Below are 27573 nucleotides of genomic sequence, written 5' to 3'. Positions count from 1 at the left end.
CAGCATAAGCATCTGCAGGTCCTTGTGTCTGCATATCTCCACTAGATGGAATATTTATGGTTTGACGTTCATCACTATAATTACTGTTTAGTCAGAACATCGCTTTGAAGCACATTGATTTGAATTATGGTGCTGTAGTTTGTTCTTGGTTGGCTAGAAGGGTAGTTAAATCATTAGTTTTTAATAATTTTAGAGACCTTAGTAGAAAGCAACATTTTCAATGAGTGTTGGTCTGCTGTGGTTTATCAAACAGTATAAAAAGCTCAGAGGAAACGTACAACAAATTATCCCTTTTATCTCAAAGTTTACAAAGGGATTAATTAGAAAATGGTGCTCAAATCCATTTTCATTTTCATCTTCTTTTAAAATATTGCTCCTTCTACTAATAACTAGAATAGAACGGTAATCTCTAAATCAGAAGTATACTACAAGTAAATAGAGTTTATCCCAAATGCTGGCAAGGTCAGTCAAAAATATATTCCAAAACTATATTTTTTGTGGTTATCCATAAAATGCTGGAAATACTCAGCAAGTCAAGCATCTATGGGAAGAGAAACAGAGTCAACATCCAATAGTTATTTGATATATCAGATGATATTTCTTTCATTCCAGTTCCTTTGGTATGCTAAATCTTCCAGGTAGCACAAAATAAAAAGGATGTTCTCATAATTTCACTCCATAAAATAATAAATTTCAACATTAAAACACTGAAAACCCCCCATTTAGATGGCTTGCAGCATCAGTTATCAAATTCAATGATCTCGCTTTTGAGTGAGAAGAGAAGGCCTTAGCATTGGTTTCTAGACTTCTAGCCTCCCTGTTTTGTTTGTTCTGTCTAATAAACCAATCTACTTTCCACGATACAGAGAAAAAGAATCACACCATGTCCTCTGTAGAAAAATAGGCCATTTTGCCCAATCTATTACTTTGGCGCCCATTCCCCACATGAGTTTCCCCTGAGGAATTTTATGAAGATGCTGTCAGGACCTGAGAGCCTGAGCTATCGGGAGCGGTTGTGCAGACTAGGACTTTATTCCCTAGAGCGCAGGAGGTTCAGGGGTGATCTGATAGAAGTGCATAAATTCATGAGGGGAATAGATAAGGGGAAAGCATTGGGTCTTTTATCCAGAGTAGGGAAATCAAGAACTAGAGGTCAAAGGTTTAAATTGAGAGGGGAAAGATTTAGTGTGGCAACCTTTTCACACAGATGTTGGTGGGTATGAGGAAGGAACTATCAGAGGAAGTGGTTATAGGCAAGAATTATAACATAACTTAAAAGACATTTGGAGAGGTACATAGATAGGAAATGTTTAGTGGGATATGGGCCAAATGTGAGCAGGTGGGACTGGCGTAGATGGGGTATCTTGGTCGGCATGGCCAAGTTGGGCTGTTTCCTTGCTCCATGACTCTACGATTAATTTGCCCATCTCAACATACCTTTCTACTCTCTGTGCCCTCCATCTATGCTGTTCCCCACAATCACTTGTTGCGATGAGGTTTTCAGAATGTATATAAAAAAGTGTTATTTTTTTAATTGCACGTTCTCTCCCAGGCAGGGGAAGTGTGAACATGGAACAAACTGTACTGGTTAACAAGAAATGATGTAGCAGCCCAAGAATACTGGCCATGAAGAACCTTGCAAGAGCTACAAGAAAGCAGTCTAACTTTGTATGCAGTGTACTTATTGCTGTTCTCTATTAGAGCCCTGATTTATGAGCCCTGTCTTCAGTGGTTAAAGGAAGTAAGAGTTTGTATGCTCTCCCTGTGGCCGCATGGGTTTGCCCCAGGTGCGCCGGTTTCCTCCCACATTCCAAAGATGTACAGGCTAGTAGGTTAATTGGCCCTTCGAGCCAGCATCACCATTCATTGTGATCATGCCTGATCATCTACAATCAGTAACCTGTGCCTGCCTTCTCCCCATATCCCTTGATCCCACTAGCCCCCAGAGCTCTATCTAACGCTCTTTTAAATTCATCCAGTGAATTGACCTCCACAGCCTTCTGTGGCAGAGAATTCCACAAATTCACAACTCTCTGGGTGAAAAAGTTTCTTCTCACCTCAGTTTTAAATGGCCTCACCTTTATTCATAGACTGTGTCCCCTGGTTCTGGACTCCCCCAACATTGGGAACATTTTTCCTGAATCTAGCTTGTCTAGTCCTTTTATGATTTTATACGTCTCTATAAGATCCCCTCTCATTCTTCTATACTCCAAAGAAACACAAAATGTTGGAGTAACTCAGCGGGTCAGGCAGCATCCGTGAAGAACGTAGATAAGTGATGTTTTGGGTCGGGACACTTACTCCAGTCTGAAGAAGGGTCTTTCCCTGGTAAACCTGCATCTGCAGTTCCTGTTTCTAAAGCACTGAAACAGGCCATTCAGCCCACTGAGTCTATGCCAACCATCAAGCACATTCTTACCCTTATCCTACACTATTTCCATATGATTCTTCTCACATTCCCATCAACCTCTCAGGGAGATTTACGGCTGCCAATTAATCTGTCAACACACACGTCCTTGGAATGTGGTGAGAAATTTAAGTTGCTCTCATCACTGCTTATCCTGACCAAAGCCTACATACTTTTGTCTGTGTTCTCACTCTCAAACTGATGCCATTCACTCATTGATCAGATAATCCCCATGGTCACCCCACTTATCTCCATGGTCACCCCAGTGTTCACCCTGCCAGGCACATCCCCTCTCCCCCACCCTCCCTGCAGCTTAATCAACTCCTTCCCAGTTCAGATGAAGGGTCTTCAACTTGAAATGTTGACTCTGTTTCTCCTCCCACAGATGAGTCAAGAATGTTTTATTATCATAAGTTCCAAACAGAACAATTAATTTCTTACTTGCAACAACACAACAGAACATGTAAACATAATACTCTGTAAACAATATAATGAAAAGAATTTCAGTATATATAAACACACACACACACAAAGGATGGGTGACGATTCAGGTCAGGACCCTTCTTTAGGTTCCTGAGTCTAAGTCTGAAGAAGGGTCCAGACCCGAAACATCACCCATCCTGTTTCTCAGAGATGCTGCCTGACCTCTGGCACTTTGTGTCTATCTTTGGTATAAACTAGCATCTGCACACATATATGTGTAGAAAGTGTGTAGTGTATATATATATATATATTTATATAACAGGTCAGGCTGTAAACTACATAATATATATATATATATATATATATATGTGTATACACATACATACACACACATTAAACAAACAAACGCAGAATAATAGTGCAAAAAGGCAAAACCAATGACCCCAAGTTTATGTAGTTCAGAGCTTGAGCATCTGAGTATTTCCAGCATTTTATCTTTTTATCTTAGATTTCCAGCATCTGCAGGGTTTTTTTTGTTTTGATTTTTCACTTCCACGACTGGTTGAGGACTCCTTTTCAGACTGGTTGAGGTGAAGAGCTGGGAGAAAGCTGGAAGAGAGGAGGGGCAGAACAAAGCCTGGCAAGTGATTGGTGGATACAGGTGAGGGTGGAGTTGATAGGTAGATGGTTGGACAAAGGCCAGAGATGAAGAAACAATACATGTGAGAAAAGGATAGTAGTGGTGCAAATTGTGAAGGCAGAGGAAGGAATCTAAGTGGAATTTACGTCCTCGGAAGAAGGGTTCAGACCTGAAACGTTGCCTATCCATGTTCTCCAGAGATTCTGTCTGCCCTGCTGAGTTATGCCGGCACTTTGTGTCTATCATACCTTGGGTCCTCAAGGTATGCCTACTATGAAGAAGTTCTCTCTCCGAAGGGAAATAATAATTCCACCTACATTGGAGTCATAGAATCATAGAGCATGGAAACAGGCCCTTCGGCCCAACTTGCCCACGCCGACCAGCATGTCACATCTACACTAGTCCCACCTGCCTGTGTTTGGCCCATATCCCTCTAAACCTGTCCTATCCACATACCTGTCCAAATATTTCTCAAGCGTTGTGATAGTACCTGCCTCAACCACCTCCTCCGGCAGCTCGTTCCATGCACCCACCATCCTTTGTGTAAAAATAGTTACCCCTCAGGTTCTGAATAAATATTTTCCCCCTCACCTATACTCTTTGCTCTTGCTTCACAGTACACAACTCTTCCATCCTTAACTCTATGTTTTTCTATTTTTCTATGGGATACTGAGTTGGATGATCAGCCATGATCATATTGAATGGCGGTGCAGGCTCGAAGGGCCGAATGGCCTACTCCTGCACCTATTTTCTATGTTTCTAACTCCTTATCACACACTTGTCCGTTCCTCTGTGGCCTTCATCTGCTGAGTTACTCCACCACTCTGTGTCCTTTCTTCCCCACCCCCCACTGTAAACCAGCATCTGCAGTTCCTTGTGCTTTCCTATTTACACTGCAAATAGGTTCCCCCGCAGTTTGCTTCTGTTAAACGACCTCAACAGATTTCAGAAGCTCTTTAAGTTAACTTAGGAGTGTGTCTGGGGTTGGAGGAGAACCATGTGACCGCTTGGAGTCATTGCCCAGTAGTTTCCGTTCGCTCTGAGCAAACGAGCTAGTTGGAGGAGGTTAGTTTCGTCGACAACGCACTTTGATACATGGACTGTACAGATCAGACCAGAAAGAGCATGACACAAGCCTCGTAGATCTAATTATGGCTATAAGAGAATTAAAAATCTGCCTCCTTGGGGTAAGTAAGATTAATACAACGGTTTCCCATTATTATTTATGTGTAGTTTTATTTGAGTTTAAGTGTCGTTCCTTCCTCTTGAGCTGCTGCTTGCTGCCTGGAGTAGCCGGGCAGAGAGGGGTTTAATATGTTTCATAGATGCAGCGTTTCTTTGTGATCTCTCCCGGTAATATCTGTCCTTGCCTTGTTGTGCTTTAAAGTTACCCGAGCCAGAGGCAGAGCCGTCGGATCCTTGCATTCAAAGACTTTCCACTTGGCCGAGCGAGACCCGCTGCTCGCAGTTGTAGAGTCTGTTTGAGTTCAATCTTTCAGGAATGTTTTATTCTCCAGGGGGACATTCCACAGAGTCATTTTTCTGCAGCATCAGCTCTGAAAACAGTCACTTTCCAGATATTATTTTCCCTTCGTTTCGTTTCTACTTCCCGAAAAACAAGTTCGTGATTTTTTTTTTGAAGCATAAAGTAAGGTTCCTTAAAAAAGTAACTGCTCTTCTGTCAACCTACCCAGCTAGAATGGTTGACCATATGTCACAAGTAAGTCACTGGGTTAGACGTCAATCCATACTCTGGTGCAACAGATGTAATTTACCTGAACATTTCAATGCAGAAGTGGTGGACTTTGAATGAAAGATATGGCATTGAAACAGGCCATTCGGCCCACCAAATCCATGCTAACCATCCGTTCACACTTGGCTCTATGTCATTTCACGTTCTCATCTGCTCCCAACATATTAGAGGCAATTTTACATTAAGAGTCCAATTTAGCCTATAAACCAGCACGCCTTTGGGATGTGGGAGGAACCCGGAGCACCGGGAGGAAACCCGTGCGGTCACAGGGAGAACGTGCAAACTCCACACATAAACAATACCTCGGGTCAGGATCGAACCTGGGTCTCCAGCACTACGATGCAGCAGCTCTACCAGCTGCGCCACTCACCATTGTACTGCCCTGATGAAGGCATGGTAACCATGTATCTGGCCAACAACTGTGGTTATGGACCTGAGACCATGAGACTTGAGTCCCACCATGACAGCTGAGAATTTGAATTACTGTTATGGAATAAATCTGGAATTTAAAGTAAAATGCTGGTCTTGTTAGTGGCAAGCATGAACCTGGTGGATTGTTTAAAATTTAATTTGGAGAGACAGCGGGGAAACAGGCCCTTCGGCCCACCGAGTACGTGCCGACCACAATCACACGTCCACTAGTTCTGTCCTGCACACTAGGGACAATTTACAGAAGCCAATTCACCTTCAAACCTGCACGTCTTTGGAATGTCGGAGGAAACTGGAGCGCCCGAAGAAAACACATGCGGTCATGGAAAATGTACAAACTCTGTACTGGCACACTTAGCCAGGATCAAACCCAGATCTCTGGTGCTGTAAGGCAGCAGCTCTACCGCTGCGCCACTGTGCCACCCAACTCGAACCAGATTCATTAATGTTCTTCAGGGGAGGATATTGACAGTCCCGAGACCTGCCAGTATATGATTCCAGCCCCACCAATGTGGTTGACCTCCAATTGTCTCGTCAGTTCAGGGGCAACGAGGGATGGACAATAAACACTGGCATTTCCAATAGACTTCAGTTCATAAGTTATAGGAGCAGAATTAGGCCATTCAGCCCATCAAGTCTACTCCGCCATTCAATCATGGCTGATCTGTCTTTTCCTCTCAACCCCATTCTCCTGCCTCCTCCCCATAACCCCGGTCACACGTACAAATCAAGAACTTATCAGTTTCCCCCCTGAAGAATACCCATTGATGTGGCATCCACAGCCTTCTGTGGCAAAGAATTACACAGATTCACCACCCTCTGACTAAAGAAATTTCTCCTTGTCTTCTTTGTAATGGTAGTGAATGGTCTGTTAATGAGTAAACAGAAAGATGATATGTTGAGTGTGAATGGATCCCTGTGACAATTTTCCTAAATGTCATTGCATCTTGAAGTCAATTTGCAACTTGATTTTTTTTAACGTGTGGGACTGTTGTGTTTTGCTTTTGGCAGTGGTTCTCATTATTGGTCGTAATTGCCCAGACAGCCCCTTGCTGTGTGAACTAGTAGTGCTGTTTCTGCACATCTATTTAGAGTTCAATTCTAGTTGGCTCCACAGAAGCCACAATGTCAACGAGTCTTGTATGGGAAAAATTAACTTAATTCAAATTGTTTTTGTCTATTTAATGTAATTCAGACCATGATGTCTCGGTAAGTGGAGAGAATTCTCTGCAGTCCCACAAAGGGCACAAAAAGGAGATGCGTTTGTCTATAAGCTCAGCAGATTTATTCATTGCATGGCAGGATGAAGTTCATAAGTGATAGGAGCAGAATTAGGCCATTGGCCCCATCAAGTCTGCTTCGCCATTCAATCAAAGGAACATACTTAATTCTGAGGCTATGACCTCTGGTCCTAAACTCTCCCGCTGGTTGAAACATCCTCTCAACATCCACTCTATCCAATGAAGAGCAATATTAGCGTGAAGGACAAGACTGGCAATAGTAGTGAATCCTGGATGATGAGGGATATTGAGTCTCTGGTCAAGAAAAAGGAGGATAGGTGGACAGCTTTGATCAAGTGAATCCCTTGAGTATTATAAGGGTTATAGGAGTACACTATGAGGAAACTCAGGAGGACAAAAAGGGGACAGGAGATGGCTTTAGCAGATAAGGTAATGGAAAAATTCAAAGAGTTTCTACATTAAGGACAAAGAAGAAAGTAGGGAGAGAGTAGGGCAGCTTAAAGACCAAGGAGATTGTCTATGTGTGGTGGTCCAGGAGATAGGTGAGGTGTTAAATGAATATTTCACACCTGTATTTGCTGTGGAACATGACATGGATGCCAGGGAACTCGAGGAAGTTAATCGTGATGTCTTGAAGAGAGTCCACAGTACAGAAGAGAAAGTGCTGGAGATCTTAAAATGCAGAAACGTTGATAAATCCCCAGGACCTGACCAACCGTATCCTAGGACATTATGGGAAGCTAGGAAAGAACTTTCAGGACCCCAGTACAGATATTTGTACGGAGATAGACCCAAAATGCTGGTGTAACTCAGCGGGACAGGCAGCAACTCGGGATAGAAAGAAAGGGTGACGTTTTGGGTCGAGACCCCTCTTCAGACTGAATCAGGGGAGAGGGAGATACAGAGTTCTGTATCTCCCTCTCCCCTGATTCAGTCTGAAGGGGTGTCTCGACCCAAAATGTCACCCATTCTTTCTGAGTTGCTCCAGCATTTTGAGTCTCTCTTTGCTTGAAACCACAATCTGCAGTTCCTTCCTACAACAGAGATATTTGTACCAATACCATTGCTAGCCTTGAGTGAGGTGCGGAATGTGTGGTGGTTGGCAGCTATTGTGCCTCTGTTGAAGGTAGGAAACAGGGCGATGGTAGAGCTTGCTTTTCAGACTGGAGGCCTGCAGCAAGTGGTGTACCACAGGGATTGGTGCTGGATCCACTGTTTATATTAATGATTTGAATGTGAATGTAGCAGCATGGTATTATATTAATGATTTGAATGTGAATGTTAGCAGCATGGTTAGTAAGTTTGCAGAGATCGGTAAGGCCACAATTGGAGTATTGTGTACAGTTCTGGTTGCCCTACTATAGAAAGGATGTCATTCAAGTGGAAAGGGTGCAAAAAAGATTTACAAAGATGTTGTTGGGTCTGGGGGGTTTGAGTTATAAGCAGAGGCTGGATAGGCTGAGACTTTCTTCCCTGGAGCATGGGAGGATGAGGGATGACAAATCATAAGGGGCATCGATAAGATAAGTAGCCACAGTCTTTTCCCCAGGGTACGGGAGTCTAAAACTCGAGGGCAATGGTGAGAGAGGAAAGATTTAAAAGTGGCCTGAGTGGCATCTTTTGGGTGGTGTAAACATGGAACAAGTTGCTGGAGGAAGTGGTAGAGGCTGGTACAATTATGACAGTTAAAAAGTGCGTGGACATAAGAATGGTTTGGAGGGATGTGTGCGCTGGGTACACTCAAGTGGGACGAGCTCGGTTAGGCATCTTGGTCACCATTGGACAAGTTGGGCCGAAAGGCCTGGTCCCGTGCTCTATGACTTTTTGTAGAAGGTCTTTTGGCCCATCATGCCCATCCTGATTCCTAACAGAACAATTCCATTTGTCCCTGGAGCTCTGCATCTTATTCTCTCCCTCATACCCATCAACTCCCTTTTGTTTCTTTTGCTGTATATCCAAAGTGTGAATAATTTATAGTAACCAATTAACAAGAACATCTTGGAATGTGGGAGGAAACCCAGGGACCCGGGTAAGTCCATGTGCTCATGGGGAGACCATGTAAACTCCACACAGGCAGGACTGAAAGTCAGGATTAAACCCGAGTCTTGGAACTTGCAGTTTGTAATCATGCATTGTCTTTCTGACTGCTCAGCATGCAACAAAAGCTGTTCACTGTATCTCGGTACACGTGACAATAAACTGAAACAGTGAAGCAGCAGCACACTGACGTTATGCACAATACGTACCTTTCTTAGATTCCTTGGATTATTATCTTGCATGCATCTTTTAAATGGTGTTATCTTATCTTGCAGAGGGAAACAAAGAGGTTCCAGAGGAACTCCAGAGGAGAACACAGTTATTGATGAATGGTGTCTTCCTCTGGAGCTTCTTTGCTTCTCTCTGCTTACTGTTATGAGGGCCAGAGTGATTGTTTTACCAGGTTTTCTCTCGTCTTTTGGGAACTTATTTCTTCACTGTCGTTTATAAAATTAATCTACATTGATATCACCAAAACAGGCATCACAGCCTGTTTCGGCATCTCGGAAGCCCAGGAACAAGGGAGAATACAGAGAGTGGTAGATACTGCCCGAACCATCACAGGTCCTGACCTCCCCACCATCGTAGGGATCTACAGGAGGGTGATCTCAAAAAAAGCGACCAATGTAATCAAAGACCCACACCACCCTGGCTACGCTCTCATTTTGCTCTTACAAATGGGAAAAGGGTACAGGTGCCTGAAAACCATGACCACCCGATTCAATAATAGCTTCTTCCCACCGACCATAAGTTTCTTGAACACTGCAGAACACTAACCACAACTATGAACCACTGTGGACTGTGTTGTTGGTTGCACTAGGGATTTTGGTTTTTTTGCACTAGTATTCCCAGTAATTGTGTTATTGAATTTGTGTTTATATTTATCTGTGTGTACTGCATTTACAGGCCTGTTAGCTGCCGCACATACAAATGTTACGATGTCGGTACATGTGACAATTAAATACTCTTGACTGTCTTGAGCCTCTCGAGTGGGAGATAGAGTTTAAATATTTCATACAGGTGAATTGAATATTCACCTGCTGAATAACTGTAATTTGGTTCAGGAGGCCAGATTTATGTATTATTTTTCTCAGTGCAAATCTAAACACCAATGCATCCTTTGCACATGGATATCACTGTAATGTTGAAAGCAAATCAAATGCTTGATCAATGAGACTGTGCAATATTACAGTGATTGGATTTCTGTCACGGAAGCCAGAATGGAGAACAAATTATTTGTGGTGGGAACAATGTGCAAGAATTGGTATGAGTATGTTGATGAAGCACAGCATGGTCTCAATCAAAGATACTAGAGGAACAAGATGGACCACTCCGTTGAAATCGCCTATACTGAAGTGCAGTACGCAAAGGAGCCATTTTAGTAGGCAAAACCCGCCGTTCGTTATGCCTCTCGCAGTGTTTTGAGGGAACGGTATGTGATGATACCACTAAAATGCAGAATATATCTCATCTATCAATTCACAGATTTTTGTTATTTTTCTTTTAAAATGTTTCTGTAAATTTCTGCCTACTAAAATGGCGTCATGCCATACTACGATTTTTAGGGTCGAGTGGTCTATCTTGTTCCTCTGTATCTTTGGTCTCAATGGTTCAATGGTGCTTTATTTTCACGAGCGCACTGCATCATAAAATCCTTTTTGCATAGACCACACATGCACGAGTCATTGACTTAGATAGCGGAAACAGGCCCAACCTGCCCGTGCCGACCAAGATACCCCATCTACATTAGTCTCTTCTGCCCGTGTTTGGCCCATATCCCTCTAAACCTTTCCTATCCATGTATCTCTCCAAATGTTTTTTAAATGTTGTATCGTACCTGCTTCAACTACCTTCTCTGCTAGCTCATTCCATATACCCACCACACTCTTTGTGGAAAAAGTTGTTCTCCGGTTCCTAATAAATCTTTCCTCTCACCTTAAACCATTGTCCTCTGGTTCTTGATTCCCCAACTCTGGGTAATTCACCCAATGATCTTATCCACCTTTATGCTTCTCAAAGTGAGGCCACATGCAAATTGGAGGAGTTGCACCTCCCAATTGGCCTGTCAGGGAACCTCCTTGCCTGAGGTCATCTGTTGCTGGGGCCGATTTCTCCTGTTTTTTTCCACTTCCAATCGTTTTCCCCTGACCCATCACTACAATCAGTCTGATGAAGTGTCCCAACCTGAAACATCACCTATCCATTTTCTCCAGAGGTGCTGCCTGACCGCTGAGCATTTTGTGTCCATCCCAACTTCTATACTCTCTTCATCTTGCAATGCAGGCATTCCTAATGATGCTGGGTTCCTGTTTCTTGAAGCCATGGGATTGAGAGACTGCCATCCAATGAACTTTGCAAGACCTATGCACTTTCCTGTGCTGTACTTTCTATGTGGCACCCACAGGGCACTAATGTGCAAGCAGACTAAAGAGTAACGGAAAGGGAACAAGAGGAGAGATCATGGACCCAATTGTGATCACCACTTTATAGAAAATGTCAGTGGAATAAAGGAAGATGGGGGCCTTCCTTTAATGGCAGAGAGAGCAAAATGCCACAAAGACGCAGAAAGCAAGAACATTTTATTCACTCTCAGGATACGGATATTAGTAGTGTGGCCATTGTTTGTAGTCTTTGACAAAATGATCACCTTGTTAAGTCATCTTCAGAGGGCAGTTAAAAATTTATACCTCACGCCTCAGGGACTGAGGTGAGGAAAAAGTTTTTCACCCAGAGAGTTGTGAATCTGTGGAATTCTTTGCCACAGAAGGCAGTGGAGGCCAATTCACTGGATGTTTTTAAGAGAAAGTTAGATATAGCTTTTAGGGCTAACGGAATCAAGGGATATGGGGAGAAAATAGGAAGGGGTACTGACTTAGGATGATCACTCATGATCATATTGAATGGCGGTGCTGGCTCGAATGGCCTACTCCTGCATCTATTTTCTATGTTTTAATGGGTTGCACCCTGGGCGTTGTGGTGGTTTTTGCTACACTCAGTTTCAGTCTCCAGGTCTTAAGGTAGCCTGCGACAAGTTCCATATCCATATTCCGGCCTTTCACCTGAACAACAAGGAAGCTCTAAGCCAGCTAACCATCACCCTCAATGGGTCACCCCTACCCTACAACCCATTTCCTACATACCTCGGGGTGAAACTAGATCGGCAGCTGACCTACAAGCAACACCTTGAAGCTCTCCGTGCTAAAGTCTCGGAAGGAACAACCTCCTGCGTTGCTTGGCTGGATCGTCATGGGGCGCCAGGACATCTACTCTCCGAACCAGTGGTCTTGCACTCGTGTACAGCGCCGCTGAGTATGCCGCCCCAGCATGGTGTCGCAGCGCTCATACTAGCAAGCTAGACGCCACCTTCAACGACACCATACGGATCATCACTGGCTCCCTACGCCCTACTCCAACGGAACTCCTGCCGGTGCTCGCAGGTATCGCACCCGCCAAGCTTCGCAGAGAGTTCTTCGCTCATAGGCTGGTGTGCAAGGCCCCCTCGGACGCCAAATACCCTTTGCACCACCTCACCCAGGATTCACAGCAACTGGGACCTCAATGCCCGTCATCTCGTCGCCCTTTCTCCCGTCACGCAGCGACCCTCTGTGGCTCCGGTTTCAACATACTAGGAGCATGGAGAACCAGCTGGGAACAGACATCGCAAACTCCTCAATTCACTGTCGCACCAAACACCACAGCCCCACTCGGCTTGGACATGCCCCGCAAAGAGTGGGTTGCCCTGAACCGGCTCCGTACAGGGGTCGGCCAGTTCAACGCCAACATGCATCGTTGGGGGTTGCGTTCATCAGCAGCCTGCGTGTGTGGAGCAGACCAGCAATCAGCGCAGCACGTCATTTTCATCTGCGTTGTCCTCCGCCCCCCTGGTGGAGGGGTAGACCTCATGGCCCTCAACAACAGCACATTGCACTGGCTACAACGCCTGGAGGGCGTTACATAACTTCTGCTGCCACAAACGCAAGAAGAAGAAGCACCCTGGCCATTTCTCCCCTCTCCCATTAGGCGAAAGATATAGAAGTGTGAGAACGCACACCACCAGATTCAGGGACAGTTTCTTCTCAGCTGTTAGCAGGCAGCTGAATCATCTTACCACAACCAGGGAGCAGTGCTGAACTACTATCTACCTCTTTGATGACCCTCGGAGTATCCTTGATCGGACTTTGCTGGCTTTACCTTGCACTAAACGTTATTTCCTTAACATGTATCCAAGCACGGTAAATGGCTCGATTGTAATCATGTATTGTCTTTCTGCTGACTGGTTAGCACGCAATAAACGTTTTTCACTGTACCTCGGTACACGTGACAATAAACAATACTAAGTTAATTGTGCAGGAGGAATCTGGATTCATATGAGGGCAAGTCCAGGTAGGTAGGGCAAATTTCCATCCCTGATAAATTAGTAAACCGGATGGGTAATTATGACTAAGATAGGCACAAAAGTCTGAAGAAGGGTCTCGACCCGAAACGTCACCCATTCCTTCTCTCCCGAGATGCTGCCTGACCTGCTGAGTTACTCCAGCATTTTGTGAATAAATCGATTTGTACCAGCATCTGCAGTTATTTTCTTATACCAATCTCACCCCAGTCACTCCCTCTTTTCCCCCATCCCACCAAGCAAGATGTACAGAAGTTTGAAAACGCATATCTCTAGATTCCGGTGATAGACACAAAACGCTGGAGTAACTCAGTGGGTCAGACAGCATCTCTGGAGAAAAGGAATATGTGACGTTTTGGGTGGAGACCCTTGTTCAGACTGAGAGTCAGGAGAAAGGGAAACAAGTAGAGACGGTGATGGAGAGATGCATAGAACAGATGAATGAAAGATATGCAAAAAAGTAACAGTGATAAAGGAACCAGGCCATTGTTAGCTGTGTGACAATAGACAATAGACAATAGACAATAGGTGCAGGAGTAGGCCATTCAGCCCTTCGAGCCAGCACCGCCATTCAATGCGATCATGGCTGATCACTCAATCAGTACCCCGTTCCTGCCTTCTCCCCATACCCCCTCACTCCGCTATCCTCAAGAGCTCTATCCAGCTCTCTCTTGAAAGCATCCAACGAACTGGCCTCCACTGCTTTCTGAGGCAGAGAATTCCACACCTTCACCACCCTCTGACTGAAAAAGTTCTTCCTCATCTCCGTTCTAAATGGCCTACCCCTTATTCTCAAACTGTGCTAGGTGAAAATGAGTTACAGACAGTGAGACTCAACAAGACAACTTTGAAGCTGGTACGACTTGGTGGGGGAGAGATGGAGAGAGAGGGAATGCAAGGGTTAGAGAAATCAATGTTCATACTGCTGATTTGCAAGCTGCCCAAGCAAAATATGAGGTGCTGTTCCTGCAATTTGCGTTTGGCCTCACTCTAACAATGCAGGAGGCGTACACCTCTAGATCCAGGGATAGTTTCTTCCCAGACATTTCAGGCAACTATCGAATGGTCCTGACCTCCCCTCTACCTCATTGGAGACCTTTGACCTATCTTTAATCGGACATTATTGGACTTCGTTATACCCTTTATCCTGTCTCCGTACACTGTGAACGGCTCGATTGTCATCATGTATAGTCTTTTTGGAGACTGGCTAGCATGCAACAAAAAGCTTTTCACTGTACTTCACTACACGTGACAATGATAAGTCGCACTAAGCTAACAAGATACGTTTGGAGTGTCAAAACTGTTGCATTGTAGGAAGTGTGGTGTACATTGTGTTCATTCCAGATTCCCACAAATATGTATGGTATAGCAACCAAACAAACTGCATTAATTACATTGGATGATCGAGAATTAAACATGGGCCAGCACACCAGAGTTAACTGTTTTACTCCACTTTGTAAAACGTGCCATGTAATTTTTTTAAGACTACCCGAGAGAGCTGCTGACATATCTGAAAGATCATACCTTTAATGCAGCTCTTTAATAGTGTGATACAGTGTGGAAACAGGCCCTTGGGCCCAAACTGCCCACACCGGCCAACATGTCCCAGCTATACTAGTCCCACCTGCCTGCGTTTGGTCCATATCCCTCCAAACCTGTCCTATCCATGTACCTGTCCCTAACTGTTTCTTAAACGTTGGGATAGTCCCTGCCTCAACTACCTCCTCTGGCAGCTTGTTACATACACCCACCACCCTTTGTGTGCAAAGGGTTCCTTAAGTGTCAGTCTAGATTTTTGTCCTGTCTTCGGAGGGAGTTTTGAACTTGCATTCTTCTGCCTCAACCGAAGCTGGCATCTACTTCGGCATAGTTGACACAACGGTCATATGACATCCCCCCATTCGTAACAAGGACAGAATCCCCCTTGTCCTCACCTTCCACCCCACCAGCCAGCGCATCCAACAAATCATCCGCCAACATTTCCGTCACCTCCAACGGGATCCCTCTACTGGCCACATCTTCCCATCTCCTCCCCTTTCTGCATTCCGCAGAGGCCGTTCCCTCCGTAACTCCCTGGTCCACTCGTCCCTTCCTACCCAAACCACTCCCTCCCCAGGCTCTTTCCCCAGCAACCGCAGGAGATGCAACACCTGTCCCTTTACCTCCCCCCTCAACTCCATCCCAAGTAAGGACCCAAACAGTCTTTCCAGGTGAGACAGAGGTTAACCTGCACCTGCTCCAACCTCATCTATTGTGTCCGCTGTTCCAGATGTCAACTTCTCTACAATGGCGAGACCAAACGCAGGCTCGGCGATCGATTCACTCAACACCTTTGCTCAGTCCACCTTAACCAACCTGATCTTCCAGTGGCTGAGTACTTCAACTCCCCCTCCCACTCCCAGTCTGACCATTCTGTCATGGGCCTCCTCCAGTGTTATAGTGAGGCCCACCGCAAGTTGGAGGAACAGCACCTCATATTTCGCTTGGGCAGCTTACAGCCCAGCGGTATGAACATTGATTTCTCCAACTTTAGATAGTTCCTCTGTCCCTCTCTTCCCCGCCCCCTTCCCAGTTCTCCCACTGCCTTCCTGTCTCCACCTATATCCTTTCTTTGTCCCGCCCCCCCTGACATCAGTCTGAAGAAGGGTCTTGACCCGAAACGTCACCCATTCCTTCTCTCCAGAGATGCTGCCTGACAAGCTGAGTTACTCCAGCATTTTGTGGTACCTTCGATCATATGACATGGTAACAACACAAAGTGCTGGAGTAACTCAACGGGTCAGGCAGCATCTCAGGAGAATATGGATAGGTGATATTTTGGGTTGGGACTCTTCTTCAGACAGAAGAAAGCTCTCGAGCTGAAACGCCACCTATCCATGTTCTCCAGAGATGCTGCTTGACCTGCTGAGTTACACAAAACACTTAGTGCTATCCGAAATCAGGACCTTTGGTTCTAAGTAGGAAATCAGTCTGAAGAAGGATTCTGACCCAAAATCCATTCATGTTCTCCAGATGCTGCCTGATCCGCCGAGTTAGTCCAACGCTTTGCGTCGCTTTTGGTAGACCAGCATCTGTAGTTTCTTGTTTCTGCGTATGACGTGGCAAATTCTAAAATAATTTAATTCTACTTTATCTGAGAGGAAGACCTCTTTACCACAGAAAGAGTCTTCATTGATACTGCAATTTTCCCAGAAAAGGGATGACAGGCGCAAAAAAATTGCAAAACTTTCTTACCCATCACTGTCTCTAATTTTATCTCAGTAAATAAGGCTGTCTCCCATCTGCAACTGACCACAATATTTAGCAAAGAAAACAAAGGAAGCAAATTATGTAATATAGGAAATGATTTAGAGATACTATAGAAATAACTAATGCCACTTTGAGCAATTGATCTCAAACAAAAGAAATTGGCATAAACCCCAGAGACAATGTACCATAAACTCTTGTTATTATGGATGTCTTTATCGCTGAGTTCGGTTATAATGGGCTGTCTCTTTAAGAACACAGGCTGCTAGTTACACTGTGGAGGCAAAAAAATGACAAATAATCGCTTCCATCAACACCTAACTCTATTGAACAATGTAACAAACAGCTTTTAGTATTTTTAGCTTGCAGTTTAAAAAAAAAAGAGCTGTTAAGAACATTGTACTCGGCAGGTTAGTGTCTTTGGAAGCAGGAGCAGAACCAGGCCATTCAGCCCATCGAGTCTTCTCCGTCATTCAACCAATCTATTTCTCCCTCTCAACCCCAATCTCCTGCCTTGTCCCCATAACCTTTGACATCCTTACTAATCAAGAACCTATCAATCTCCCCTTTAAAAATACCCAATGACGGCCTTCACAATCATCTGTGGCAATGAATACCATAGATTCACCACCCTCTGGCAAAAGAAGTTCCTCCTCATTTCCATTGCAAAGGCACGTCCTTCCATTCTGAGGCTGTGCCCTTTTATTCTAGAGCAGCGTTTCTCAACCGGGGTTCCCCGGAAAGCTAGGGTTCCGCTAGAGGTCGCGAGGGGTTCCGAGAGAAATAGCCGCTAATCTTTTCAAACCAGATCAAATGCACTTTTTAAAAGTTGAGTATTGCATGCAAATCTGAAAAGATTGGGTGGAAATTCTCGGTTATTTATTCAGTACAGGCCCTCCACCGATTGTCCAGCAACTGGTGATGTGGCGCCTCCTTAAATCTGGACAAAATTACAAGAGCCCACTTGCCATTCCCCCGCCCTGGAAGTCTCCCCGAAAATGTGGCACCTCGGCTGAGCAAGGCAGCCAATCTCGACCTCATCGGGGCATCCACTGCCGACCGGTGGGTTGAATTTGCAACCTGCGGCCGGGGCTCTGGAACTCCAGCCCAGCTGGCGCCAGCACATCTATCCCCATCGCCGACTTCCTTGGCCGGTTTTGCAGGCCAGTATCTCGGCCCCTCACCCCCAGCAGCCTAGGTGAACCGTACAGGTACCGTTGTACCCCTCTCGGAGGCCGTGACCTCCTTTAGTCCGGTAAACTGGATAAACCAGCAAAGCTCTGGAACCAAGAGTGCCAGAAAATCAGTGGTGGAAGTGTAATGAGTAAATATTAAATTTAAGTGCAAGATTATATAACTATAATTAATTAATTAAGAAAGAAATTAATAAAGATATATAATAATTTTTATTTAGGGATTCCCTGAGACATGAAAATTATTCCAAGGGTTCCGCAAGGGTAAAAATGTTGAGAAACGCTATTCTAGAGTCTCCCACTACTGGAAACATCCTCTCCGCATTCAACTCTATCGAAGCCCTGTGAATTTGCATTCAGTATTACCAACACTGGCTTCACAATCTTTCCTGTCTTTGACGGTCACCCAGTCACAGTATTTGCAGTAATTGCAATGATTTGCTGAAGTAGCAATTTTATTTGACCAGTTGTCACTTCCCATTTTTGTTTACTTTTGTTAAATGTTAATCATAAAATAACTCGTATGAATACATAATTGTAAAATGTATAAAATAAATAAAGGAGTAAATGTGAGACGTGGTTTATTTCACAAAGTGAGATCAGAGTTTGGTTATGCCTTTTTAAGTGTAGTTTGTAAATCAACGGCAAAGTCCATTGCAAAATGTATCAATGTATATACGTGAAACACCATGAGCTCAAATAAAGTACCAGTGGTTCATTGTTTTTGTAGATATTCCCGGTACTTCCTTCAAACCATTTAACAGCTGTTAATGTGACTCAATCTTTAACGGGATGTTAGATTTAGAATAAAACACTCCTGACTGGACTAACAATTATTGTGAATTGCGGTGGACTGCGGCCTGCAGGGATGGGAAGCGTGGAAGCCGCCGAGCTCTGCCCCCAAGACCGGAGAGGTGAGGAGGGAGCCGCTAGCGTTGACAGGCATGAGGAGTGGGTCAGTAGGAGAGGGACTGGGGTATTGTCTCCAGTGCTTTCAAGGTCGGATGCAGAAGGCACCTCCGGGACACAGATCCAGTCGTGCGAGGAGAGGGGCGTTGATTCGCGGGCCGAGCCGGTCAAGGGCGACAGAGGAGGCCCTGCAGCAGCCTGGGGCTTACCTGGATCGGGAGCCCCTCCAGTACATCAACCGCCTGGACCGGACTTTGGACTTTTTACAAATGGCACCAAAACATGGCGACTTGTGCATGTGTGATCTATGCAAAAGGAATTTCACTCTGCAGTGCACACGTGACAATAAATCACCATTGAACCTGGAGCCAGTGGAAGGCAGTCGTGCTAACTATTATGATGCCAGTTTGACCTGTGGGTTTAAGCCACATTTGGATAGTATGTTTCAATCATTAAGATTTCATTATTTAGGCTAAAGGTGAATGAGAAATTCAGATTTGTACACAGATTTTTCTCGTTTTTTTTGTTGTCAAACTGTATTATCAAATTGCACACTGATATTCCTTAAGAAGATTAACAAAAAAATGAGTGGTAGAGATGCTGCCCATCACTTTGGGATATCTAAAGTGCTTTTAATCTAAAGAATCAATTCAATGGTTCTTTATTATCACAAGTACAGAAATAATTTTTAATTTACAGACAGTTCAGTACAAAGTGTATAGAAATAGTCCACTGAGACAATATACAAAAGTCGCCAGGTTTTGGCGCCATTTTCAACGTCCAGTCCGGTGGGCGTGCTTGGTCTACTGGAGTGGCCTCTGATCCTGGCAAGGCCCACGCTGCTGCAGGGCCTCCATCCAGCGAACCATCGTCCCTCTCCTCACCTGACCACCTTCAGCCCTGTGCCACGAGAGGCCTCCCGCAGCCAGCCTTGAGCATGCGGAAGGGAAGACTCCAGTTCGCTCTCTTACCGGCTATTTGTTCTTCAATAGTCAATAGTCAATAGTCGTTTATTTGTCACATACACATAAATGTGTAGTGAAATGAAAAATTACCCGCAGTTCAACAATAAGACCAATAAGAATAATTAATAAAAATGCAATAACACATATAATCATAAACTAACACAAAACAAAAAGAAACATCCATCACAGTGAGTCTCCTCCAGTCCCTCCTCACTGTGATGGAAGGCCAGAATGTCTTTTTCTCTTCCCTGCCGTCTTCTCTCGCGGTCAGGCTGTTGTAGTTGCCACGTCGGGGAGGTCGGGGCCCCCGACATTTAAGCCCCCACCGGGCGGAGAAAAATCCCGCGGCCTATTTCAGGCCGTGCCGGACGGTGAAAGGTCCGCGGCGGGCCGACCCAAGCCCCGCGATTCGGGGCGGGCGAAGACGCTGCCGCTGCCGGAGCTCCCGATGTCGGCCCCCACCCAGGGGTCTGCGGGCTTCCGACGTCCACGCGGCCCGCGCCGGAGCCTCCGGAGACGAGTCGCAGCCGCTCCCGCAACATCCGAAGGCAGCCAGCGCCGCAGGTGGTGAGCCCGGGCCGCGGGCACCAGAGCCCCAGGTGGTCCCAGGTGCATGGCCGGTGGTAGGCCGCAGCGGGAACGGAGACACGACACAGAAACAAAGGTCGCGTCTCCGTTCGGGAGAGAGAATTTTACAGTTCCCGTTCTCTCCCACCCCCCACCCCCCCCCCCCCAACATAACATACAAAACACTACATCATATTAAAACTACAATTCATACAAAAACAACAAAAAACACAAAAGACAGACGGACTGCAGGCAAGCCGCAGCTGCGAGGGCAGCGCTGGCTCCTCCTCAGCCGTTGTCGTCTCCTTCCACCCCCCACTCTGGTCCTTGTGGGATGAACAGAGGCCGGGCCCACCACCCTTCCTTTGTCCACGCGGCTCCTCGGTACTTACTCAACACCTTGCTGTTTACTTGTTTAAATAGGAACCAATTATCTCTGAATCAGGGATACTTTGGCTTTGATTCTTGGTCTGCCTTGCCTAGCCGTAGCTGGGGCAAAATATTATTACTGAACTGGTTTCTTGCTGTATCTCTTGGCAGGGGGAAAAAATCAAAAGGGAAATACATTGATCGTTGCCAATGACCTTTTAACTCCTTTGAAGGTTGTCCATGTTATTTACATGCTGACCAGGAAGTGGGTGTGAAGTTACCATTGTCAAATCTGCACTGGAATTCTTTGTATCTTTGGGCTTAGTCTCAGCCTACACACTGAGGCCACTTAGTAGATTTTAGTTTAGTTGAGAGGTACAGTGTGGAAACAGGCCCTTCGGCCCACCGAGGCAGCACCGAACACCGATCCCTGCACACTAGAACTGTCCTACACACTTGGCACAATTTACAATTTATTTTTACCAACGCCAAATTAACCTAAAAAAACCTGTGCATCTTTGGAGTGAGGGGAGGAAACCCGGAGTAAACCCAGGGTAAACGTGCAAACTCCATACAGACAGCACCTGGAGTCAAGATCGAAACCGGGTCTCTGGCTCGTTAAGGCAGCAATGCTACTGTTGCACCACCGTGCCACCCTAACTGGATGTTAACTGGATTTGAGCAACTACGTTAAAGACCAGGGGCTCTGTTCCGCAGTGATATTATGAGCAGCAAATGCGAAGAGTCTCTGTGCAGCTGCAAACAAGACATTTTACTGGTACGTCAACAAATGGTGACCATGAACTGTGATCGTGCACTGAAAATGGTGCCAAAACCTGGTGACTCTTGCATATGGATTTAGTGGGCTTTTCTGTACATTTTGTACTCAATGAAGGATTGTACTTTAGTTTAGTTTTAGAGAGAGCAGCGCGCAAACAGGCTCTTCAGCCCAACGAGTCCGTGTCGACCAGCGACCCCCAACACTGGCAGTATCCTACACACTAGGGACAATTTACAATCTTTACCAAAGCCAATTAACATACAAACCTGTATGCCTTTGGAATGCAGGAAGAAATCGGAGCACTCGGAGAAAACCCATGTGGTCACTGGGAGAACGTACAAACTCTGTGCAGACAGCATCCGTAGTCAGGATCGAACCCGAGTCTCTGGCGCTGTAAGGCAGCAACACTACGACTGCTTCACTGTGCCGCCCCCTACTTGTATACTGCAATAATCACACTAATCCGTGTGCAAAAAAGGTATTTAACTGTACCTTGGTACACGTGATAATAAAGAACGTGTTAGGGTGGCACGGGTGCAACAGTACCATTGAATCTAGGTTGTACCTTTACTTTTGCCAAAGAACTCTAACTGTCAGGATTGAAAAATTTCCACTAAAAAAAAAAATACAGATGGTAACATTGTAGTCATAAGTCATAAGGAATAGAAGTAGAATTAGGCCATTCGGCCTGTCAATCCTACTCCACCATTCAATCATGGCTGATCTATCTTTTCCTCCTAACCCCATTCTCCTGCCTTCTCCCCATAACCTCTGACACATAGTTGGAACAGCTCAACGATTTTTAAAAAAAGAACATTTTTGCCTGTTTATTATGTTATCCATGCGACTGCAAGTGAGAATGTCATTGTTCCGCTTCGGTACATATGACAATTAAAAGCTCTTGATTCATGACTCTCTGAAAGGATTGGATGGACTGGTACACTTTCTCCTTTTGAAAATGATTCAGAGGTAGTGGTCTTTTAAATGAGTAATAGGTTCAGGATGATATGTACGATCTTGCTTTTGGCCAGTCCAAGGCTACGGACGTGTAAGATGGACACTAATAAATCCAATAAAGAATTCAGGAGAAGCTTCTTTGTTGTAAAAATGTTGGATTTGTTAATAAATGGACTGGTTGACATTTTTATCGCTGAGGTATTTAATGGGTAGCTGCATATATGCGTGACAGAGAAAGGAAGAGAGGAATATGTCAATAGGGTGAGATGGAGTGGGGGAAGAACCAGTGAAAGATTAACACCATTGAGGGATACAGCATGGAAACATGCCCTTCAGCACAATGAGTCAGTGCTGACTCAACTGCCTACTCACACTGATAATTAAATCACACAGGATGATATAAAATTCTATTTAGCAATATATAATTAATCTATAACCTATAAATGGGTGCAGTTGAGGTCTTGGAGTCAAAGAAACTGCAGATGCTGGAATCTTGCATAGAGTCATAGTCATGGAGTGATACAATGGAAACAGGCCCTTCGTCCCAACTTGCCCAGACCGGCCAACAATGTCCCAGCTACACTAGTCCCACCTTGCCTGCACTTAGTCCATAATCCCACCAAACCTGTCCTATCGATGTACCTGTTTAACTGTTTCTTAAACGATGGGATAGGCCCAGCCTCAACTACCTCCTCTGGCAGCTTGTTCCATACACCCACCACCCTTTGTGTGGAAGATAAAGAGTAGGGGTAACTCAGCAGGTCGGGCAGTATCTCTCTGGAGGACATGGAGAGACGACATTTCGGCTCGGGACCCTTCTTCAGTTGAGGTCTTGTTTTTTGACAAAACTAAAATTCTGAGGTGCTGAAAGTCTGAAATAAATATTGCATATTTAGTATGTCAGGCTGCATCTAGAGAGAGAGGAAACAGATTTAATGTTTCATCAGACCGGGAAGACTAGAGATGGAGATGAACAGATAATGCATGGAGAAGAGGGATGCAGAAAGCTGAGGGAAGATCTGGAACAGATTGGAAGGTAGGTTAGATAAAGATGACGAAAGGGATGATGGTGTCACATAACGAAAGTCTCGAGGAAATAATTTAATGTCTCCTTTGGGATATATAATAACTCCCATAATGCCTCCATTGCTCCATCGGTAAAGTCAGGGGCAGTACAGACTTGGGTCGAACTGTAGATTTGGTTATAATGGAGTTAGTTAATTTGAGATGTGTCAAATCCAGGCTCAATGGAGGGAGGAAGAGGAAGAGAGAGCAGAAAAGAGAATAAAGCAAAATGGGCAGCACAGTGGTGCAGTGGTAAAGTTGCTGCCTTACAGCGCCAGAGACCCGGGTCCGATCCGCACGGAGTTTGCACGTTCTCCCTGTGACTGCGTGGGTATTCTCCGGGTATTCCGGTTTCCTCCCACACTCCAAAGGCATGCAGGTTTGTAGGTTCATTGGCTTTGATAAAAATTGTAAATTGTCGCTGGTGTGCAGGATAGTGCTAGTGAACGGGGTGATCACTGGTCAGCGCGGACTCGGTGGGCCAAAAGGCTTGTTTCCACTCTGTATCTCTAAAGTAAAGTGAAGAACAAGAAGCCCTTGAATTATCTAGTGTTGCTCAGCCACAGTTAACTGGTTGTGACCGACTCACTGGGAAAGGAAATTTACTATCTGGCTCTTGTTTTGCTCAGTTACACACATAATCAGCCAATTCTTTTTTAAATTATTCCTCTGATCTTAAGATTGCATTTCTCTCTCTTTAAATGATTTTAGGATACAGGGGTTGGGAAGTCAAGTATAGTCTGCCGATTTGTCCAGGACACCTTCGATGTCAATACTCTGCCCACAATTGGGTGAGTATGGATGGATTAATGGCGTTTCTCACATTTTCCTGGACTTTTCATCCCATATTATTGTTGAACTGACTTGTTGTCTGATCTGGCCTGCTTTACAGCGCATCGTTTATGACTAAGACCGTGAGTTGTGGAAGTGAGCTCCACAAGTTTCTGATTTGGGATACAGCTGGACAAGAACGGGTAGGTAACTCTGGACTTTATCTGTTTGCGGGCCGGGAAAAAACCTAATATATAACACGTTATTTACACCATGACCCAGGGAAATCTAGCCGTGGATAAGTCTTCCCTACTTGAGAACATGGATCAGGTCAGGACAAAGGGTGGTGGGTGTATGGAACAAGCTACCCGAGGAAGGATAGTAGTTGAGGCAGGGACCTCAACATTTAATAAACACATGTACAAGGATAGGAAAGGTTTGGAGGGATATGGGCCAAACACGGGCAGGGTGGGACTAGTGTAACTGGGACATGTTGGCTGGGTGGGCAAGTTTGGCCGAATGGCCTGTTTCCACGCTGTAACACTCTATGAATCTATAACCCTTCTTCAGAGCCTTCTCCCATGTCACCTCCTCTTGGACTCCGCCTGCCGGTCTTCTAACCTCTCTGGACCTTTATATTTCCAACTGCCAGCATGACATTAACCATCTTGACCTCTTCGCTCCCCTTCCATTCCTTGCGGTTAGTATAGTTTAGAAATATAGCATGGAAACGGCCCCTTTGGCCCACCAGTAACACACTCGTACACTGATCACCCATTCACACTTGTTCCATGTTATCCCACTTTCCCATCCACTAGGGGCAATTTACAGAGACCAATCAACCTACAAACCCGCACGTCTTTGGGATGTGGGAGAAAACTGAAGCACCCGGAGGAAACCCATGCGGTCACAGGGAGAACATGCAAACTCCACACAGACAGCACCAGAGTTCAGGATCTAACTCAGTTCTCTGGCGCAGTGAGGCAGCAGCTCTACCAGCTGTGTCACTGTGCTGCCCTTGTGGATAAGTAGGTTAGGTTTTGGGATTACAATGCAAGAACAGCACAGTGTAAGGTGTAGTCGCCCCCAATGTAAGGGCGGCATAGTGGAGTGGCGGTAGAGTTGCTGCCTTACAGTGCCAGAGACGCTGGTTCGATCCTGACTATGGATGCTGTCGGCACGGAGTTTGTACGTTTTCTCTGTGGCCGCGTGGGTTTTCTCCGGATGCTTCGGTTTTCTCCCACATTCCAAAGATGTGCAGGTTTGTAGGTTAATTGGCTTCTGTAAATTGTTACTAGTGTGTAGGATAGAACTAGTTTTCAGGCGATTGTTGGTCAGTGCAGACGTGGTGGGCTGAAGGCCCTGTTTCCACGCTGAAGCCTTAAATATTCCATGTTTGGAAATGCCTTTTGAGCTAATGTGAGAGCTTTAATTTAATTGCAAGGTATTTCGCTAGTCTCCTTCCCCTTCACACATTATAAATAACTGCTTTGTCCGTCTTTTCCATCAGGTCAATACTGTCTGGCTTTGCTCCTCGTGGGTGGGTTTTCTTGGCAAGAAACATAGAGCTCAAAATCAAGCTCATGGCCTCGCTCAATGATATATGCTGGAAGCAATGGTGCAGCCAAAAGGGTGACACTTTTCTGGGCATTTTGCCTTGCTCTAGTTGATTTCACAATTTGGGAGAAAACTTTGTGTTGTTAAATGATAGTGACCTTAGTCTTTAGAGATACAGTGTGGAAACGGGCCCTTTGGCCCACCGAGCATGCGCCAACGAGCGATCACCCTGTACACTAACACTATCCTACACTAGGGACAATTTACTATTTTACCGAAACCAATTAACCTACAACCCTGTACGTATTTGGAGTGTGGGAAGAAACCAGAGCACCCAGAGAAAACCCATATAGTCACAGGGAGAACGTACAAACTCCAACTCCACTCTGCGCCACTGTGCTGCCCTCTGTCATAGAGTTATTCAGTGTGGAAACAGGCCTTTTGGTCCAACTTCCCCACACCGACCAACAAAACCCATCTACACTGGTCCCACCTGCCTATGTTTGGTCCATATCCCTCTAAATCTGTCCTATCCATGTACCTGTCCAAATATTTTTTAAACATTGTGATAGTACCTGCCTCAACTACCTCCTCTGGCAGCTTCACAAGTTGTAGGATTAGAATTAGGCCAGTCGGCACATCGAGTCTACTCCGCCATTCAATCATGGCTGATCCTTGCCTCCTAATCATATTTTCCTGCCTTCTCCCCATAACGTTCTAATCAAGAATTTGTCTATCTGCGTCTTAAAAATATTCACTGACTTGGCCTCCACAGCCCTCTGTGGCAATGAATTCCATACACCCACCACCCTTTGTATAAATAAAAAAGTTACCCCTCAGTTTCCTATTAAATCTTTCTCCCCTCACCTTAAAAATCTTCCCCCCTTCACCTTAAAATAGCCACAACAATTTTTAGGTAGCCCACCATTCAAGATTAAATTGCTTTACCACTTTGCTGTCAGAATTGCTAGAAGTTATGTTGTTTTATTTGCATTTGCAACTCCACTCATTGGCAGTCCCTCTATATTCAGACAATAATCTGCCATTTGATTCCAGCTGCCGAAGAGATTGACCTCGCACTTCCCCACCCGAAACTCGTTTGCCAAGTTTCACCCACTCATTCAACCCATTCACACTCTGCTGCTGAGCCCAAATAACCTCACTGCACCAGGTCCTCCAAACTATTTTTGTTTCAAACTGCAGGTTGGGTGGCCATCTTCAGAAAACGTTCATTCAGTTTGCAAGTGTGTATTCAGTTTCCAGCTCAGGATCCCTCTGCTTCCACAGATGCCACTTGACCCATTGAGTTCTTTCAGCAGTTTGCTTTTGTCATGGTGAACTTCCAGCTGCCTCTCACATTCAATCTCTGCACCTTGAACCCTCTGTCTTTGGTCCCCTACATTGCTCCAGCAATGCCTGGCCTAAGTTTGAGGAGCAGAATTTCATTTTTAGACTGGGGACACCTAAACACTCAGGACTTAATATTGTGTGAAAAAAATTCAAGTAAACTCCCTTTAATTTACCGAAGATAGACACAAAATGCTGGAGTAACTCAGTGGGTCAGGCAGCATCTCTGGAGAAAAAAGTATAGGTGACATTTAAGTGCGACAAAAAAAGTAATTGATCAAGACAAGGGAGCATAAAATCTGTCATCTGGGTGGAATGCATACATGTTTATTTAGTAAAAGAGACAGCACTCATTTTCTGTACTTCCACCAATGGTCAGGTACACAGTTCATATTTAGATTATGTGCTCAGGACAGCACAATTTTGGTTCTCTTACCTCAAAAAGGATATATAGGTTCACCACTGATTTTTTTTTCCCCCGACACCCGTGTTTCCAGAGCCTTGTGGGATTATCCATGTTGCC

The 27573-nt window shown here is 45.1% G+C and overlaps 1 protein-coding gene across 1 annotated transcript in view; it reads left to right on the top strand.

Moving 5' to 3' along the window:
• Nucleotides 1–4540: 4540 nt before the first annotated feature.
• rab31 (RAB31, member RAS oncogene family) overlaps nucleotides 4541–27573 on the top strand; it is an 81988-nt gene continuing 58955 nt past the window's right edge. Inside the window, exons 1-3 of the mRNA XM_078397472.1 lie at nucleotides 4541–4657; nucleotides 24087–24166; nucleotides 24268–24349. Coding sequence (XP_078253598.1) covers nucleotides 4622–4657; nucleotides 24087–24166; nucleotides 24268–24349 — 198 coding nt within the window. The 5' untranslated portion in view covers nucleotides 4541–4621. The remainder of the gene's footprint in view (nucleotides 4658–24086; nucleotides 24167–24267; nucleotides 24350–27573) is intronic.

The sequence above is a fragment of the Rhinoraja longicauda genome, chromosome 4 (genome assembly GCF_053455715.1).
Source record: "Rhinoraja longicauda isolate Sanriku21f chromosome 4, sRhiLon1.1, whole genome shotgun sequence".
NCBI lineage: Eukaryota > Metazoa > Chordata > Chondrichthyes > Rajiformes > Arhynchobatidae > Rhinoraja > Rhinoraja longicauda.
The sequence above is the reverse complement of the archived record's forward strand: the minus strand, read 5'-3'. Positions and strand labels throughout refer to the sequence as shown.